We start from the raw sequence: 20,113 nt of genomic DNA, 5'->3' as shown, positions 1-20,113 counted from the left end.
GTGCATGTAATGCTAAAACATTTACTCAGTGTGGCTCTAGAACAAACACGGTTTTGATTAAAGTGCTTAGCAATGCATATTATGCTCCCCTTAGTAATGCATATTATGCTCCCAGCCACTCCAGACCCCCCCCTCTCAAGACACACTCAAAGAAGCTTTTGAAAACATTGCATCTTTAAGCAATCTTAAAGCACTACACCAATTCATTGTCAGTTAAACTACAATACGTTTGTCAGAAACCGTTGTAGATGTTTCTCAAAAAGACAACTGAATAGGGTACATTTGTGAGTTAAGTAACTTTAACTAGAATAAGCTGGACAGAGGTGGTGCACAGGGTTAGGGATTTCCTCTACCAAAAATCTTTGGTACAGACAATGTTGTTGGCTGTCGCTAAGGTGTCCCTACAGCATATTACTCACCATCCAAACGGGTTTAATGCATCCCTTAAATGGGCATCGACATTCAGAGGGTGGCAGTAGCAACTTAAAAATAAGGAGAGTATTGTTTGCTTAGTTATAAACACCTTCACTGAAAGATTCATTCAGATGGGCAAGGATAAAAAAAAAAAGAAATATTAAATATAGATGGCAACAATGATAATCTGTGTGGTGGCCCACACTTTGTATTGCAGCACACAGATTTAAAATTGGCTCACAATTTGGAGTAATTGACAATTGCTCGGTTATTGAAGCATGGTGATCAGACATGTATGATCTACTTTGTTGAAAGCTACGAACAGATCTAATAAATCAAGGGTGTGACGTCTCCTGCACCAAAAGGTCAGTGAGCAGATCATCCACTCAGGCTACAAATAGATATTTAGCTCCTTAAGGCTCTAAACGCCACATAAGCTGGGCATCTGATTTTATCAGACACAGTAAATGCCTTCACTTGCATCGCAACGACTTTCTCTAGTCATTTATGTGAGGATATTGGATTATAGTTGGAAAGATGAAAGGGGTCTCCATGTCTTTCCTAAGATATTGTGTCACTCTTTCACCTTCCAACTATTTTGAAATTTGGATAGTGGAAAGATTAATACAGCATTTGAGATAAAAATAATCTACAGACACTTGGAGACATTGGATTGCACACCTGGTCATGGAGAAAGTGGAGTGCACAAGGGGTGGGGGACATGAAAATGTGCACAATTGGACAGAAAGAGACTCACTCACTCTCTCTCTCACTCTCTCACTCACTCAAGAGACTCACTCACTCTCTCACACTCACTCACTCACTCACTCACTCACTCACTCACTCGAGAGACCCTGATCCACTCCTTGGGTATAAGAACAGACAACATACATTATAACACTTGTCTCGCTTGCTAAGATCTAGTGGAAGGTCACAAGACCTGACAAATCTCCCTTTCTCACCCCACCTGCCATTAAAGCAGAGGTGAGGTTTAATGACAAGCTTGCCCTCTAAAAGGATCAAGGTGGCACAAGGAGGCTTTTTAGAGAGGTTAACACTGCCAAAATAATCTGAACCTACTGCTGGTGTAAGGGTCTTTGTATACCCTGAGGAGGTTGTAGGCTGAGGAAAGAGAAGCAGAGTGGAGGGTGATTTCTGATGAGCTGAGTGAAACAAGGAAGTTTTCCCTGGAAGAGCTTTAAAAAAGTAAAGAGAGTCGTTTTGTGTCGTGCCCTTTGTTTTGCTAGGAATCAGCGTGCTTGGTGCTGGTGAATAAAGCTGAATATTGTGGTAGGTTAAATGAGGAAGGGGAGGTGAGTGTTGTGGCAGTTAAAGAAAGTACACAAGTTACTAGTCTACTGATCCAGGACCTAGCAGACTAGAAGGGGAAATGCTTGTTGGAGTGTCTGATTTTGAGCAGGTGAAATCTAGTGACTATGGTGGTGGATGTCATGAAGACCTGCAGGCTTCACGTGGAATTTAACTGTACTCACAAATTCTGGCACAGATCTCTTTCGTGCATACGGCTGTCTCATCTAGAGGGGAGTCTTGTGGAAGAGAAACTGTTTATCCAAGTTATGGATTGTGCTTTTTGTAATAGCCAGGCATGTGTATTAGTCTGTGTTCTCTCCTCATTTAATACTTTCAACACAATTTCATCTACTGGGGTCGTTATCAGGATAGCAGTACTTTTTGTTGAACTCTGTGAGCCAATTGGTTATCGAATGTTGACCATGTGGTCATCCGTAGTGTTTAACTTACTGAGGGCTCTAAAACAGTTTTTACTTGTTACCGAGGGGGAAGGTTACTGATTGTGTTCTTTCCGTTGTATTCATTTATCATCGGTAACAAGTTTTCTTCCATCCTGCTCTGTCCAGATTCAATGCTTTCTCTTCTGTGAGTGCATGCGCCCAAATGTTTTGAGAATGCTGAAAATAAGGGTATTAAGCAGTTATGTTTTTTCCTCGAATTTCTTTTACAAGGACTGGACCACCCCAGATTTTAAAAAGCCAGGACATCGGTGTCAGGCAGCTTTGCGCATTTGCCCCAGCTTTATTCAAGATGTTTTTCAAAGTAATTGAGCAGTTTCCCAGGAATCTTGGTCTTGATGTTCCGTTATTGAAGAAGGAGCTTATTTCGATCCTGCTGTTTGCAGATGATGCAGTCATTTTAGCTCATACCGAAAAATCAAGGCTGCGTCTTTTGGAAGGCTTTGAGTTATTCTGTAAGCTAACAATCAATATGGAAAAAACAAATATATGATATTTAATCCCAAATCAAAATTGTCGACATTCAGGATCTATGGTAAATCAATTGTGGGATTTAAAAAACGTATGACTACTTGGGCATACAAATGGATGATCATTTACATTGGATAGCTCATCTGGAGAAGTCGAAAACAACTTTGATACAAAACTATGGCGCAATAATACGTCTTGCAAATGCATGCGGAAAGAGACTAATTAAACTAGTCTTGACCTAATTCTAGGCAAAAGCACGGGTTTCCTGGCTCTTTCAATGCTGTAATTTTGGGGTTTTACTAAAGCTCAGGCTCTTCAAAAGTTGGTAAACATATTCTTTTGATGTTTATTAAACCTGGGTCCTGGTGCCTTGCTAACTGTACATTTGGGGGCCCTGACACATTTATGCATTATATGCTGCTGTGCGATATGAAAATCTGAAGGTTCTACCTACGCCCTCTATTTCTAAAATGTAATCCGAGATGCTGCAGAGCGGCACTTATATTATGTTGTAGACCGGGCAGTTGCTTCTTGTACACATGCTGCTTAGAAGGTCACAAGACCTGCTAGAGTTGGAGGAGAAGGAAGTGGGTGTAAATTATAAAATGACAGCCACCAGTCAGCTTTTGTCACTCCTTGGGGCATATTAACAACGAGGCGATAAAAAATTATCGCCGCTTTTGCGGCCGTTTTCGGCAGAAAAGCGGCGATAATTTTATCGCATTATTTACAAGGACACGCTATCGCGTGTTTCCTTGAATCCGCTCCTGTTTAGTTCACGCCTCACTTTGCATCTCTAATGAGATGCAAAGTAGGCGTTCCCTGCAAAAACTAAGGGAAAATTATCTCTAACTGCCCTACTCCGTATTTACAATACGGCCCAGGACACCCTTAGCGATGTAAAATACAGCGTTAACCACTGTTATCGCCGGTATTTTACGTCTGCTAATTTACATGACTACCCTATCTATGACATGGGAGGTGGATTCAGTGGCTGAATCCACATCTCCCTATCATCAAGGTTTCTTCTATCGCTGCGGGAATATCGCTGGTTTACCAGCGATATTCCCGCATAACGCCACTTTTGATGTAAAATTTATCGCCCTGCAGTAACGCGTTGTTAATAACGCGTTATCCAGGCGATAAATTACAGCGATAGGCAGCGATAAATATAAAAGCGCTAAGTGCGCTTTGCGATATTTATCGCCGTCTGTTGCTGATATGCCCCCTTGTTCGGCTCCAGGGGCCTTGTCTGCCATCTGATATATCGGCCGATGTAAAATGGAACATGGCTTGACTCTTGTGTCAAAGGAACTAGCGGCATAATAGTCGACCTAGAGCCCCTTACTGACTAGATCGGGTGCTGAGAAACATCATTGGGCATTTTTATTTGCTCCTTCACATTCTAAACGTTTACATAGGTATTGGGTTCCTGCTTGACACACATCTCAGGGTCAACCCTCTGGGTTGTCTTCAAATTGTAATTTGTTGGATAAAATATTTTTTTTAACATCTTAGGTATATTTTGAGCAGTCTGATTGTGTTACGTTCTATTTCTGATGACCAAGATAGTTGTCAGGTTTCTATAAGGTATATATGTTCTCTGTAGGTGGTAACCAGTTGAAGCAAACCTAGGCATTTGTACTAGGCATGTGTTTGCTAGCTGGTTCCCCATTTAAAAGCTAACGACCACTTTACTTAATGTATTTAATTGCTTGTAGTAGTGTTGCAAGACATCCATTCGCACTTGCACTTTATAATATTAGATAGTAAGTAGACTGTGGATGATACACAAAGAATAGCATTTTATGAACTGTCTAAGGTGTTTAGGCCAGCATGAATTGTGAACGTTTTATTATGTGTTGTAAATTTCAAGTAATTGATTTGACATAATTTGCTGACTTAAAAAATTTGCCTTTGAAATAGCCAGGATATAATCTGGAAAGGAGATAATTATTAAAGAGAGTGAAGAGGCAAATGAAAGTCTGTTGAATATAGCCACCGCTTTAATGGTTGTGGCTAAAGAAGATCGATGGTGCATAGGACTTGTTGACTGAAGGAAATTTTGGGACTGCTTTCCTGTGGGCGGTCGGAACGATGCCATCATAGCTGTAGAAAAAACAACCCTGTGCTTTTGTAAACAGTACCCCATCTACCATCTTATATCTTTTTGTTACTATATTTTCTTGCAGTACACACAGAAACTAAGCAGCACTGCATCATTTGAAGATTTTAAAATTCTGTCCAGATCAACTCTAGCTTAATTGATGTTTTATATGAAACATCTCCAATGGAAACATCTTGCCAGCCTATTGTGCCTCACCTACAGGCAGTTATAATTGTGTGGCGAGGTCGTGTGCACCGCACACCTCAATACAGAATACACAACAAACACACACATACATACATACACACACATATACAGAAATAGGATTTTAAATAGCCTCTTTCAGCCATTGGTTAATGAGGTATAGCTGCTTTTTAGGTATTGGCTGATAGGTTTGTCCGTCAGTGTTTTTATTGGCCCACAGTATTCCGCAGGTTGTACGCTACTTAAAAGTAGTCCGCACAACCACTACCATTAGCGACCTGTTGTTTTTTTTTTAGTACGAGAGGTCCAGCGCTCTTTTTATGTCTTCAACTTCTTTCCACCCCACCTCTAAGTTTAGGACGCCCTCATAGAATATTTAACTAGATGTTCTTAACATGGCCACTAGATGTCCCCAACGCTCTATTCCTACCCCTTCGAGAAGTCTGTATGTGGAATCCTCCTTAATGATATAGAAGGAATCTAATTAAAAGTCGCACAAGCAAGTTCTGGGAAACATCGATCTCACAAAGGAAAGATCTTTCAACCAAATTCTCCATGTCAGACCTTTTCTCAATCTATTAATAGTATATCATGTGTTTTAATTTTTCCTTTCATTCTAGAACCCACTGTTCATTTGACAAAAAATGTTGCAGCGCAAAGCAAACCCTGTTGAGAAGTACTTGCTGTATAACCAATACTTCCATGATCTTCTAATGTATTTAGGATTTGGGTGAAAGATTTATAGTGCGTGTCTTGAGAGAATAAATCCCACCTCCTAGCTAAGTGTGAACAAATTATGAAAAAGCACACTTAAAATCTAGAGTTATGCTGGTGCATTGTATGTTGTATGTTCCAGTGCATGGGCTATTGTAAGTATTAACAATTGTATCCTCTGGGCGGCACTAACTATGTATTTTTTTAAAGCTTTATTTACCATTTTCAACAAGATACAATCATCGGGTACATATTCACAGCGCAATATTTCGATGTAATAAAAAGCACAATTCCAAAATAACAGCTCATGGCATCCGCCCCAAGTCACAATGAACCCCAACTCAATACACATTTAGACCTCTGGTATAATATGAAACAGAAATTACTTACAGGCAAATATCTGAAATGTCATTACAACATGGTACCTTAAATATTCACCCCACTCCAGTGGGGACTATCCCAAATGAAGTTTGTGATGAAGATGGTTGCGCAATTGCTAAGAGGTAGGCTTTCAGGGGCCCCCAAATGTCCCTTGGTCTCGAGGTCCTAGGCAATGTAGAGGAAAACAAATCACTGTTAGTGTTACAATAGATTAGTCTACTCATCCATGCTTTTTCAGTGGGGACTCGTCTACTACCCCAGGCCACCGCAATTTCCCTTTTTGCCAGCAATAATGCTATTGAGGTGTATCTTCGCAAGTTCTTGGGAATGTTGCAAACATAACCTAACAAAGCCACTTGTGGCGTGGGCCGTGGGTCCAGATCAGTCCTCTTGCATAGTACCTCATATACCTTAACCCAATACACAGCACTTCTCATGCAATTCCAGGTCATATGGGCAAAGTCAGCCTGTAAAGCCCCACATTTAGGGCATGTGTGTGGTCTGGATTGGTCAATGAAATGAAGTTTCGCCGGGGACATATAGGCTCTCCACAGGAACTTAAAATGCAGCAACTTGTGCTTGTTGTTCAGTGATAGCACAAACTGTTTACAGTGAGTATGAAGATGTTCTCCCTGGGAAAGCAGATTTTGCAGGATCACTTTGTGGGACTATAAGTCACTTGTATACAAACGATGCGACTATCAAATTAAAAGCAGTCTTTGAATTAGAGCTGGATTGAAGGATTCTTGAGGATTATCTAATAAATTCGTGGGCAGTAATTTATCTGTAGGGTGTCTAGGAGTTCAAACGAGGGGCGTTCATTGACTCAAATGACGGTCAATCAGTTGCGTGTTTGTAGGATGTGGCTGGCTTTGAACGGAAGGGCATTGTAAGACAATGGAGAAGCCTTGCCTGGTCTGTCAAAGAAATTGAGTGCATTCTGGGCACTACCGGAAAGGTACTCTGTATAACACTACGCAATAAAGGATCACTTTTAGCTCTGAGGGCATTTTTCTAAGTTAAGAATGTTGTGGGATTTAATAAGATATAATGGTCTTACAGGTTTGAAAATAACTTGGGAGTTGAAAACAAAAGTGCGACGTGTGTTCTGTAAAATAGTGGCACATTTAAAATGGGCACTTCCAATAAGTAGTGATAAGTGAGAGCCAATTTATGTTTCTTTATGTGAACTTAATGCTTCTTGTCCGTGTCGAGGCCCTATTGTGGATAATACCATTACTTACAATGGACTTTGGGTAGCCTATTGCTTACGGTTGATTGCTTGCTTGTCTTTCACATTTGCCTACCTCTTATTCAAAGGCTGGTTTCCCCTTCTTGTGCATGTCTCTCCACGGAGCATAGATTGTTTACCATCCTTTTGATTGGATGAATAATATCCATCCACTGCTTATATTACGGAAACATTTTTTTCTTTCAGCACTTCATGAAAGTACAAGTATTTAACTCTTTATTCTTTTGGGGGCCAAGCGTCTACTAAAATAAAATTACTGACCCCTCATAGACTTCCCACATACTATTTTTACATGAGTTAAAAAGTAACATAAGTATCATCAGGTATGTTTTCTTCTCTAACTTTACCCTGATTTTGCATTTTTCTTTTAGCGCTGATCAGCCTTTCGTTTGGAGGAGCAATTGGATTGATGTTCCTGATGCTCGGCTGTGCACTGCCACAATATGGGTAATATTCATATGTGTTTTGAATTCTATCATTAGTTGTATGTAAAGTTAATCAATGCCTATTTTATACAAAATGTGTAGTGATGCATCAACAAGTGTTTTTTTTTCTCCCAAGTCAATATTCTGTCATCTGCTTTTCTTTAGTCTTTAATTTACTTAGCTACTTGAGACAACCTTTGATTATATAGATGAGTGCTGCAGAGATCTGTGTGAAACCTGAAGTTGTCTTAATTGAAACCTACCTTGCCGTTTCTGCTCTTTCTCCGTCTGAAGCGACAAGAACAGATGATGGACAGAATGCTGAACAATGCAAACATTCACCCCAGTCACAGATCTGAGTTTAATCCATCATGTTTTTTTCTCAACACGCCATCACAGTTTGGACCCAGCCGTATGCAAATCAGTCCTGACCCTGCGTCTAATGGGAACAGTCCATCCCAAACTGCCAGTGCAGGCCCTCCCTGGAATGGAAACAAGTGTCCTGGGTCCGGTTACGGGGTATCAGCCAGGCTAGTTTGAATCCAGTAGCACAGTGAGCCCGGTACCCACGTCTGCGCATGCCCTTCCCACTTAGGGCGACAAAAGCAAAACAAACAATTGATGTACAGAATGCTGAACAATGCAAACATTCACCTCAAGTCACAGAGCTGGGTTTAATTCGTCATTATTTTGCTCACCACGCCACCCCAGTTATATGTAAACTGGAATGGCATGGTGAGCAAAAGAACGATGGATTTAGGCCCAGATCTCTGTACTGGGGTGAATGTTTCAGCCTTCCGTCCATCAATTGTTCTTTTTGCACCATTCTCCTTCGAGGCTGATCAAATAGATGCCTGTAAGGTGTATAAATCCTATTATCCAGTGTGGTATTGTTCTACAATTCTTAAAAAATCATCCCACTATCCAGCGGGAACACATACCACTTGGCGTGTAAGAGCCTTTCTTTCTCTTGTTCTGGGTCAAAGTCTGATGATGAATAAGTCCTGGTCCTTAAGAAAGAATGCTACTGCTGACCACCTGTAACCACTGACAAAATAAGCAAAGGAATGTGTGTCTCCCCACAGTTTGGCAGTGTCACAAGATGTAGTTTTGGTTTGTGCCTGATGAACTTGTGTCTTTCAAAGTTATTCCTAAGTACAGAGATGGCACTCTTTCATTTAATGTGATTGGCCCATACCGAATGAGAAATCTGGAAGGGTAACAGCATGATCGTGCTATTTGTTGTGACCACTACCAGAGAAGTCTAGATGTTAAGTCTAAAAGATGTGATGCTTGGCTGCATGTGATCTTGATGTTGATTGGTTAGTCGAGTAGGGCTTGACAATTGTATGTTAAAATAAAACCTAGCTCATATAGTCTTTGATTCACTCTGACTTCTTGTGAGTGGAGAACAAAATCAGAAAAACATTTCATGATTTGTTTACTATGTTAGTACAAATTGTTTCCCATCACTTTTGACCTTCCTTCCTCGCTTCCTGGGCACTTATGGCAATAACTACTTATTGGTGCGAGACTAGTTGCAGGAACTGTGATACTATTTGGTGAAGAGAGTGACCTGCTCTACACCCTTTTTTACCTTCCATGATTTACGTATAGCACTTCAGTGAGTCGTGCTCCGCGGAGTATGTTTTGACCGTTTACTTTTTACAAGTTTCATCTAAGCTTGATGCAAACTCGAGGAGTTCTGTAGTGGTGGTTGCATTGCTTTCTGCAGAAAGTTCCCCCAGCTTCAACTTCACCCTAGCGGTGCACAATTAGTAACTGAAGTCTCTGCTTTCTTCCTGTGCACTGTAGAGCGCTAACATTCAAAATGGCAACTTTTTAGCACATTAATTAGAACTTTACAATTATTAGACTGGCCCGGGTGAGTATGTTGGTTCCTGTCAAGTAGCAGGGTCCTTGGGCCCTTTGCGGGGAGGAGTAGGGCAGCCTTGAATAGGTCTGGTGTCCATGTTGGCACAAGGTGAGTAAGAGTGAATTGTAAAGGAAGCCGCGTATGCTACAAGGCCACGTGGAGTGGACAGATTCTAATGGAGCATATTGTCTCTGGTTATTCACTCAGGGCGCCAAATTTACAAAAGCTTGGAAAAATAAGGGCTGCTACTACTTAACTGGGAGAGTGGTAGTGAACTACTGCTGTAAAAGAAAACCTCTCCAAGTGGAAATAGTGACTTAGATTTAGTTTCTTCCTGTGCGATAGATGGAGAACTCGGTTTGATACTCCAGTTCTTTTGGCCCGGTCTGTTTTTTGTGTGTGGAGCCATGGGCGTCCTCTTTGACACTCCTGTACTGTTTACAGTCTGGGATCAGGTAAAAATCCAGATGTATAGAGTAACCCATCAACCTTTTCCCAGGCTTGTAATGGGCACTAGTGGGTTTGATTTAGCCATGGGGTTTGGTTTGTATACCTGAAGTGAGTCTGGATTCCCATGGGTAATATTGGCTTTGTGCAAGATAATCTATCAGGCCTGGCAGAAGTACTGGGTTTGTATCTCCTGAAGCATGTTTTTTAATTCCCAGATTTTCCCTTTCCCACCTTGGTGCATTGGCATTTAGGGTAGGGAATAGAAAGCAGCATTTAGCAGGATAAAGGCCAGTAGCACCTTACAGATGTGAAGGAGGGGCACCCACTGTCCTCCTCTAAAGGTAGGTCCCATCGGTTATGTAGCCCTTCTTAGGAGTTTAGCCTAAGCTCTGTCAGGAATCCCTAGACACTTTCAAAATGACATACCCTCTGCTGCGGCAAAATACATTTTCTTTAGGAAAAATGGACAGGAAGCAGCACTTAGCAGAAAGGATGGTCAGTGAGATGTGGCATGCCATTGACCCCCATACACTGTTATCTGTACCTGAATAAAGCCTAGAGCCACCTTGGCCTCTATCTGGGCAACGTTTTTAAAGCTGCTATAAGTACAGTAAGTGTCTTCAGTTTATTCTGTGGACACTATGAAGGGATATAATATAAACCTAGTTGAATGTACTTACAGAACATATCACCCATCTATAAATATATGTGGCCTAGTTTTGGCTTTGCTCGTGGTCCACGACTGAGACGCTCTGGAAGGGAAGCTCAACCAGGCTTACCTCGACTCTATCTTTTAGGCCTGAGGTTGACCGAATACAGAAATGTTTGTGACCGATTTCAAGTAACTAAGAAGGAACCTGGATTCTAGTCATTCAGGATTGACATATCCCCAGTGCTTAGTTATCAGTGGCATCAGCCTTGTCTCAACATTCGTTTTCTCAACTGTTGTACCTCCTCAGAGTACAGGTTTTCCAGTTTATCTGAAGTAAAGTCTGCGAACGATGGACTGCCAACTTTTCCTCCTATTGCTATGCTGAACACCACGCTGCCTAAAAGCTAGCCTTTCTACACCCAGACCTTTCTTGTGAAAATCTGGTTGTTTGAGAGAGAGAATTCAATGGCTCACTGGGACCAGTGAACATCGCATGTGGCTTCTGTGGTCCTAGCGAGCCACTGCGCCATGACGCTTAGCACACGTAACTCCATTGGTGCATTAGTGGGAGGTCAGTTCTCTCCCTGCTCTGGCAATTCTGAAGAGTTGCCCTATCGGAAGACTGTCTTCTGTTCTTCTCCATTAAATAAAGATTTGTTGAGTCCCCTTTTATAGGCTTTCTAGCCTTTGTCATGCTTTGAGCATGGAGATACGTATTTCAAAGACAGGCTGGTGAATAGTGGAGTCCATTTGGATCGCCTGTATATATGCTAAACAACGTATTGATAGCTTTTGTGTTAATTTGATGACTTCTATCTCAGACAGCATAGCCTGCAGCTGCACTCTTCTGTCCCTCTCCCAGAAACATTTGCACTTGGTGGTAGGGGTAGAAGTCTGCCTGGAGTGTTTGGGCTCGGGTCCCTTGAGCAGGAGTTCACAAACCAGTGGCTGGCTCTTTCATCCTGTGTTTGCCATGGAACGGATATAAATATTGCATCACACAGACAGTATTTAGTTCAACATCCGCACACTGAGGAGGCTTGCACATCAGTGGAGGAGAAAAGGATAGTCTATTTGGTATAGAAATGCCGCTAAATTGCTCTGCCTGCAGAATCAGCCTAAGTCTAGGAAAGTCTGGGGAATTGCTTTTCTCTTATGAGCTTGGGAAAGAAGGGAGAACTTGCCTGACTGCAAGGGCGTTAGACTGCACCTGCCAGGATTGAGCTGTTCCCTAGGAAGACCTGAACAAGCCTAGCTGACTTGAAGAATCTGCCTAAAGGCAGCTCAGTGATCTGAGCCTGCCCGAGAATCACCCGGTTGTCATAAAACAGCTTCCCAGGAGGAAGCAAGGACCTCATCTGGGTTGAAGTACTGTTCCACTAACTTTACATATAGAGAATGGTGACCCTGCAACGTCCCCGGCAACCATGGTGCCTGTAGGGTTCCTGTATCCCTGGTTCTTTCCAAGAGAGACAAAGAATCAGTCAGCCTTCACTCCTCTGGCTTGTGGTCATGATCATCTTGCCATAACGATTTGGTCCTGATTCCAGGACCATTTGATTTATATTTGGTGAGTACAAACTAATGCCCGGAGACGTCTAGGCGCAATCCACTCTAATCATAGCAATGCCCTATTTAGGAAGTATAAAGATAGGAAAGAGTAGTATAGCGAGACTACCCAGTCTTCATGAATGAAAAGCCAAGTTTTGAATGCTTTCCTATAAGGTAACAGATCAAAGTTGGACTTCATGTGAGAAGGCAGGGTGTTCCAAAGTTTGGAGGTGGTGGAGACAAAACTCCTGCTACCCCACCTCTCGAGCTGGTGCTTTGGGACTTTGACAAGGTTATCTGAAGAGGATCGAAGTTCTCTTTGAGCGGTGTATCAGGAAAACCAGCGTTTAAGAAAGGCGGGGCCAGCCCTAAAGGCCTTAAAGTCAATTCCATTCTCATTCATAGGGTGCCAGTGAAGATTGAAAAGCTCTGGACTAGCGGACTGCCACCTGGGTGTTTTTTTCTTTTTGTGGAATATATTCTTATTTTCAAAACTGAACAAGTTCACGTAAGATCTCCACAGAACAGGAGCACAAGTCAGAGCATAACATCTCCACAAAACATGGTCCCAAATCAGTGCATAGATTTCCCCACCCGTACCAGGTCTTCTCTCTCCCCCCCCCCCCCCCACCTTCCCCAGGGGTCATATATACCAGTATTTCCTGCATCTGCCAATACACAGCGGTCTTATTTCTACACATTAGGTCCGAAGGCCATAGTATCTGGGCCTTCCATCGATCACGAGGGTACCACGTTGTCAGGCTCTTGTGTAGTATTTGTCGCGGACTGTTGCGTATCCCTCCCCATATCAAATCCAAAGTGTCGTCTCCAGGGGTCCCAGATTTTGTGTAATTTCTAAAAAAAAAAAATGCCATTGGTCGCTGCGCTGGCCAGGCAAAGTGGAGACTCCGCCCTCCCCATTCTGTGTAGTTTGTCCCTATCATAGTAAGACTGATGTAATATCTTCAACTGAATAAGTCGGAGTCTCGCCTTTATGGCCACCTCCCTGGGGTGCATCAGCGCCGCCTCACATATCTTCCATGACCCCCACCTCACTCTCCCATCGTGACCGAAGTCGCACCAGCCCATCGGGAATATTGTTGTTAATGGTTTTATATGTGAATGAGACCGCCTTGTGGGCGAGCTCCTCCTGCAGGAGTCTACCCTCCAAGAGCGCATATTCCGGAATTTGGTCACCTGAAACATTTTCTGCCAGCCATGCGTGGCGCAGCTGTGCGTATTTAAGAAATTGTGTGTTGCTCATATTGTATTCTTGTTGAAGTTTGGACCAAGTTATGAAATCTCCCTTCACAACTATGTTGCCTACCGTGGAGATCCCCAGGAGGTCCCAGGCCCTGAACCCAGTGAGCTTGTTCAATTCCCGAAAGCGAGTCCCTTCCCAGAGAGAGGTGGCTTTTGTTACCCGTACTGTCCATCCCGTGATCCCAGTCGCCTTCGTCCATGCCGCTAGAGTCACCTGGGTTGCGGGTAGCAGGCGAGAACCACCTTTTCCTCTATACAGGTAATGCAGGTATGTATTGGGCAGCATGACCTCCCTCTCAAGCCAGTATGTGGGGTGTTGGCTATGTTTATGTATCCATTCGTTTATGGGTATCAAATGAGAAGCCCAGTAGTAGGCCTCGACATCAGAGAGGGCGATACCTCAGTTGTAGGAATTACGTTGCAACGTTTTCAGCGCAATTCCTGGGTGGCCCCCTTGCCATAATAACGTTCGGAGTATACAGTCAATCTCTGTGAAGATGGCATGAGGAAGGGGGTGATACGAATTTTGTAGGGCGTAAAGAAGTTGGGGCAAGGTGATCATTTTAAAGATGGCCGCGCGACCAAGTATGGTAAGGGGGAGGTCTCTTCACCGTTGCGCATCTGATTTAAAATTAGTGAGGACAGATCCTAGATTTTCCTTTCTGCAAATCTCGGGATTGGGAGTAATAAAGATACCCATATATTTAAAGCAGCTCTGCACCACTCGAAGGTCTCCCAGCAGAGGACAGGCTATTTGAGAGGTGGTCGGGCAGAAGAGTGTGGATTTGTTTCAGTTTATTTTATAACCTGAGTAACAGCCGCAGTCAATAATCAAATCAAATTGTGCCAGGAATTTTTAATAGTAGTCAGACAGCTGCGTTCTGAAGTACCTGAAGTCTGGTCAATAGACCCTTCTGTAGGCCAACAAAAAGGGCGTTGCAGTAGTCCAGCCTGCACAGGATGAGGGCGGAGTCCACTGTTTTCTGTAGGGTCTCTGGAGTGAATGGGCACATTTTTAAAACTATTTTTAAAATGAGGAGGATGGAAGAATAGATTGCGTTAATGTGATATTTGAATGATAGTTTTGTTTCAGAACTTGTGGCTGGCATGGTCAGATTTCCCAGTTCTTGGGGCCACTAATTGGGTGTCCAAAAAGAGACATTTGAGCAGAAAATCAGGACCTCGGTCTTTCCTGAGTTCAGCCTCAAGTAGTTTTCCAGCATCCATTTACTGATCAGTTGCATGTACATATAGAACCTAGATGCAGTGTCTAGAATGTTGCTGGTTATTGAGACAATAATCTGGGTGTCGTCAGCGAATGACACCATGGCAAAGCCGAAGGATTTAATGAGTTATGCCAGCTGAGTAACGTATAAATTAAAGAGAGAAGGGCAAAGGAAGGAGCCCTGGGGCACCCTACAAGGTAGCTAAAAAGTAGATTCAAACTTACCTATTTCTATTACTTGCTCCTGGTATGTTAAAAAGGATTTGAGGTGGGATAGAGCAGAACTACCAGCTTCTAGGTTCTGAAGAGGACTAACCAGCAGGTGCTGGTAGACGGTGTTGAACGCTGTCAAAAGGTCTAACAGGATCAGAACGGCGTTATCGCCTCCGTCCACAGCACACCTGATTTACTCTGTCGTGTTAATAAGTGCCAATTCTGTGCTATTCTCGCCCCTGAAGCCATACTGTTTCTGACCAAGGTAGTTAAAGACATATTGTCACTAGAAGCTACCGTCTGCTTAATCCTAAACTGACATGGTCCCAGTGGGCACTGATGTTACCAATGACCACGTGGGTACCCTCAGTCCTGTGCGTACCCTTCACCCAAAAATATCACAACCAGTAGATGCTGAGCTATAGGCACCTACATTTTAAGGCTCCTGTGGAACGGCAAGGATGGAAGCTGGCTCCCTGTTTTCATCTGGACTCGTATAAAAGTATAAGAATCATTGGACAGGTAGCTGGTCCCTGGACAACAGTTAACTGGACAGTGTGCCTAAACATGCACTTGGTCACCAGGACATCCATTCCTGTGGATCGCCGGTAGCACATGGAGTGTTTGGGTGTGATGCTGTTTAGATGGAAGAATGGGTTTTGCTTTCCAAGTTGTTGGGTTGGCAACTTTTATTCTGGACTAAGAATGTTTTTGGAGTGAAACATTTTTTTCAACCTGTTGGTTCACGTGGGTCCGCGTTCCCAGCATTTGTATTCCTTGCCTTTCTATTACAGATTTTAGTGAGAGTTTGGCCTCTGCCTAGAATCCACAACCAGATTTATTCTGGAGATATCAGAGTTGACCTGAAACAAGCCTCATGAGACAACACTGGCCATTCAGCTCGTGTTCAAAAGTCACTGCCTAGCGCCAAGCAACTATAAAACTGTTTGGGATCCGGTCTCTGCACCAGAAATGCTGGCACCTTCTGATTTGCACTGTAAATGTTCGTTTCAACTAAACTATTTAAATAAATGTATATAATGTTTAAGGAGTAAAGCACTGACTGGGCATGGAAGTTTTGAGTGTGATTTACTTTGTCTTACTGAATCGTAGTTTCGTACACTCTTCAACTCCTGGAGTAAAGCTTGACTGATTAACCTTACGATGATGTGAGGGTCACATGCCAAAAGCGAGTGAGTGACCTAGTTGTCCAGTTGGGAGTGCACCAATATTGTGGCCCTGGGGTATCCGTGATAAATGCAGGAGGCGGACTTTGGTTGATTTCTGGCAGCAGTTCAGCATGACCAGTGGTTCTGCTAAGTGGACTTACAGGATGCATGATGACTATTTTGGATCACGGGCATTGCTTCAATTTCACCTTCGGTCATTGTGTCCTGATTCCTGTGTCCAGATCAACTAATGGACCTGAACTTAAGCTACAGGTGCTCACCAAATACTGGCTGGGTGGTAGAATGTTATTTAAGGTAGATCCTATGTACTGGAAAGCAAAATGTTCTGGTCTGCTTTGATAATGCATAGGATCCAAGGTACAGCAGTGTCTACATATGCTTTAATCAGTTGCGGATGATGCTTTTGTAAGATGGTGTAAATTTACAGCTAGCTAGCATTTGAGAGGTTTGAGCTATGCTTGACTGGAGAAAGCTTAATGGTAATACTGTTTTTATGTATCCCTTTCAGCAAATACTGGCCATTGTTTGTCCTGTTTTTCTATGTCCTTGCACCTATTCCTTACTGCATAGCAAGAAGAGTAGTGGATGACACGGATTCAGCAAGCAATGCATGCAAGGAGCTTGCCATATTCCTCACAACAGGCATTGTGGTCTCGGCATTTGGGCTACCAATAGTCTTAGCAAGAGCAACCAAGGTACGTAATATATTTGTATGCGTTTTACTTCCTTTGCAGCATTTCTCACTCAGGAGTTTTCGGAAAGTGTTATTGTGACACAAGGACCTTTTGACTCTGAGGAGGGTGGCAGGCATTGCTCCATTGTGCTTCTTTGACCCACCACCCGCACACATCTCTACATACAACCACGCGATGCTGCAGTGTGAGACTCTCATAGTAAAGAGAGCTGGCTGGACAGAGCGAGGGAAATGAAACAGCTGGGGTCTCGCTGGTTCTGTTATTTGTGGGGTGTAGCCCGGAATAGGAGTGGGATCCGAGCACGTTTGATTGTTTTCCTGCAGAGGAGACTTTGGCACATTTGCACCTCCGGCCCTTAGTCTGGCCCCCACGGGCTCAGAAGTACTCCTGCACTTGGAGGCATGTGTCCCTGATGACAAGTCAGCACACTTTAGCGTTGTGTTCGTGGTCCGGAACGTGGTACGGCCCTTCCACCTGGACTGGCGCAATGTCTCGATGCACATCCAGCCACACCGCTGTTTGCACTGCGCGGCTTCAGTCAGGCTTGGGGATGAAGCTTCGTTTACCTGTGGCGGAAGCACTGAGGAGTTCGAATGAGTGTATCCTTATAATCCAAAGTCACATCATCAAGCAGTGGGCGTTTAGCATGTGAAGGTGAGAGGGAGGTAATTGGCCTCGCCATTAATATTTCATGTGTAGGGGTGTACCTCATAGGAGTACTAACTGCAAAGTGTCAAGCCACTTCTGCACACATTTTGACCTGTCTATGCCTGAGGATACTATTTTGCTGTTCCTGGTGATTCTGGGTGATAAGCGCAATAAAGTTGGATGGCTTTGCAAAAGTCTCTGATGATTTAGGACATAAGTTAAGTGCAAGCGAAAAAACATGCAATAAAGTCCATAAGAATCCATATGATACAGTGTTTCTGTTTGCCTTAACATAGGAATAAGCATCAACCCAGTTAGAGAACATACACACTAAAACAATAACATATTGGAAAAAACATCATTTAGGCAATTGAATACATAATATTTTAATATTTACAAATGGACCATATGATTTGGCACAGGCAGCCAAGGAAGTCTTCACAGCTAAACACCTGAGTACAGCAATCACTTTAGGAAATTATAATGCCTTCAATAATTTTTATTTACAATTCAATAGATTTTTATTGATGGATTTTTGATTAAATACAGTAACGAGCACAATCCTATTCCCACCTCCATCTTCAGCTCCTGAGGCCCGTCCAGTGCCCTAATGCTGAATCAGACAAACATGACTTGTGGTCTCAAACCTTACAGAATGACAACCTAGTATAATGAATAACAGTGTCTACCAACCTATACCAGAATCATTTAATGGAAGAATATGCAGTGCTCTTAATACTGCAGCATGTCTTGTGCATCTTGTGAAAAGAAATCTAATACTTTGCTCTGTATCATCCGAATGCTACTCTCCCAGCTCCTAAAAATTGTGCACTATTTTTTCTTTGCATAAAATAATCCATAATTTGTGATAACAGTTCAGCACAGACGGAGGAGCAATTATGCCACATTAAGTCAACATTGTCTGCTTGGCTATTAGGATTTATAAAAACATCAGTTGCTTCATTCACTTTCCAATGCCACACGTACCCCAGAGCATCCACCCTAAAAGATACAGCTAGGAGATTGGGGTACTGTTATCCCTGTGATCCAGCAGGTAATACGCTGCTCCAAAATATCTTGATTTTTGTATCTTTCCTTCTTGTTGCAGCCCTTCCATCAAGGGACCAGGCAAAAATGCAATACAACTGACCGAGCACATTTGGCACAGCATTTACACCATTAGACCTGATTCTACTCCGCCCACACTAGCGTCAGCCTTTATAACTTTTCTCCCAGCCTGCATCATTCACGTCAACCCTAGTTCATGCATTCTGCAAGTTCCGCATTAGTTAGACTGTAATGTGTGAGAGTACCTCATATATATGTGATATCAAATGACTGTCATCTTCTACTGGTCGTATCAGTTTCTCAAAATTCACCAGTGATCTAGAAGCTCCCTTTCACATCAATGAATGTACAACCTTGTGCCTTAGTTGAAAAAACCTAAACCTTTCAGGCGCTCATAGTCCAAAACCTGGTTTTACCTGTTCAAATCGATTGATCTTCCCATTTAGGAAAAAACACCCTTTTACCTACATCTATTAATCTCCCACTGCTTCAGTGCTGCTCTGTTTAAGCCAGGAAAAAAGTCTGAGTTTCCCAACAATGGGGTAAATTGTTATAGGTTTCTTGAAATCCCTTTGTGGGTCCTAACCCCATTCTATATCCTCATGGTTGCTGTAATTTTTTAGTGATTTGTCCAATAAATATAGTTCCATCTTTCTTAAACGGCCAAAGGTTCTCAGGCAGTGTAGCCCATTAAACACCACTGCCTCTCTGTCTCTGCCCTACAACATTCCCACAAGTAATAGTTGTGCTGCTGTACATTAATTGATAAAGTTTGGTGTGCCAGACCTCCCTGCTTCAATGAAGATAGCTCTTCTTAGGGCAAATATGTAGGCTCTTCCCACAGCTAAAAAAGTTACCAGTCAAAGATTGAATCCAGTCAAGTATCCCTGAGCTACAATGACCCGGAGATATTGCACCCTCTGCAAGATCCTCATTCTAATGGCTGCCACATGCCCTAACCAAGAAAGGTGGCAATTGTGCCATCATTGTAACTCTACCACACACCATTCAGAGTAGGTGAAATGTTCACCTTCTCTAATTCCCTACACGTTGGGATTAGATACCTATGCCTAATTGTTCATTAGCGTTATCATTCCACTCAAATGGTAGTTTATTCTTCAAGGAGGACACCTTGGATGCTTTAATCATTTTGTTTAAATCCTTCAATTTTGATTTCAATATTTTGTATCCTACAACATCTCAAACGGTTGAACCTGTCCAATCGAGGTCAGTACCGACTGAGATGGATCCGAGAGACACCACAAAACATCATCTGTGAAAAGGGCTATTTCAAACTCATCCGGGCCCCACCGTATCACTATAATATCACTGTTACACTGAATTCTCTTAGCAAGTGGTTTGTAATAAAGGGCAAGCAGCAGAGGTGACAAGGGGCACCTGTGCCGCGTTCTTCTTATTTGTACTCTTTTGGACATTCATTAACCTTAATGAAAGCCCCCAAAGATGCCCAGTTGGACCCTATCAGCGACATAAAATTGGGTTCAAATCCCATGGTTAACTTAGCATGTTTCAAGATGTTCTAGT

At 42.8% G+C, this 20,113-nt stretch overlaps 1 protein-coding gene across 1 annotated transcript in view; it reads left to right on the top strand.

Annotated features, from left to right (window-relative positions):
* The window catches only part of LEPROTL1 (leptin receptor overlapping transcript like 1), a 62,368-nt gene that overhangs the window by 29,460 nt on the left and 12,795 nt on the right, over window positions 1-20,113 (top strand). Inside the window, exons 2-3 of the mRNA XM_085641080.1 lie at window positions 7,684-7,759; window positions 16,666-16,852. Coding sequence (XP_085497206.1) covers window positions 7,684-7,759; window positions 16,666-16,852 — 263 coding nt within the window. The remainder of the gene's footprint in view (window positions 1-7,683; window positions 7,760-16,665; window positions 16,853-20,113) is intronic.

The sequence above is a fragment of the Triturus cristatus genome, chromosome 2_2 (assembly GCF_964204655.1).
Source record: "Triturus cristatus chromosome 2_2, aTriCri1.1, whole genome shotgun sequence".
Classification (NCBI taxonomy): Eukaryota; Metazoa; Chordata; class Amphibia; order Caudata; family Salamandridae; genus Triturus; species Triturus cristatus.
Note: the sequence above shows the minus strand (reverse complement) of the source record. Positions and strands in the feature narration are given on the sequence as shown.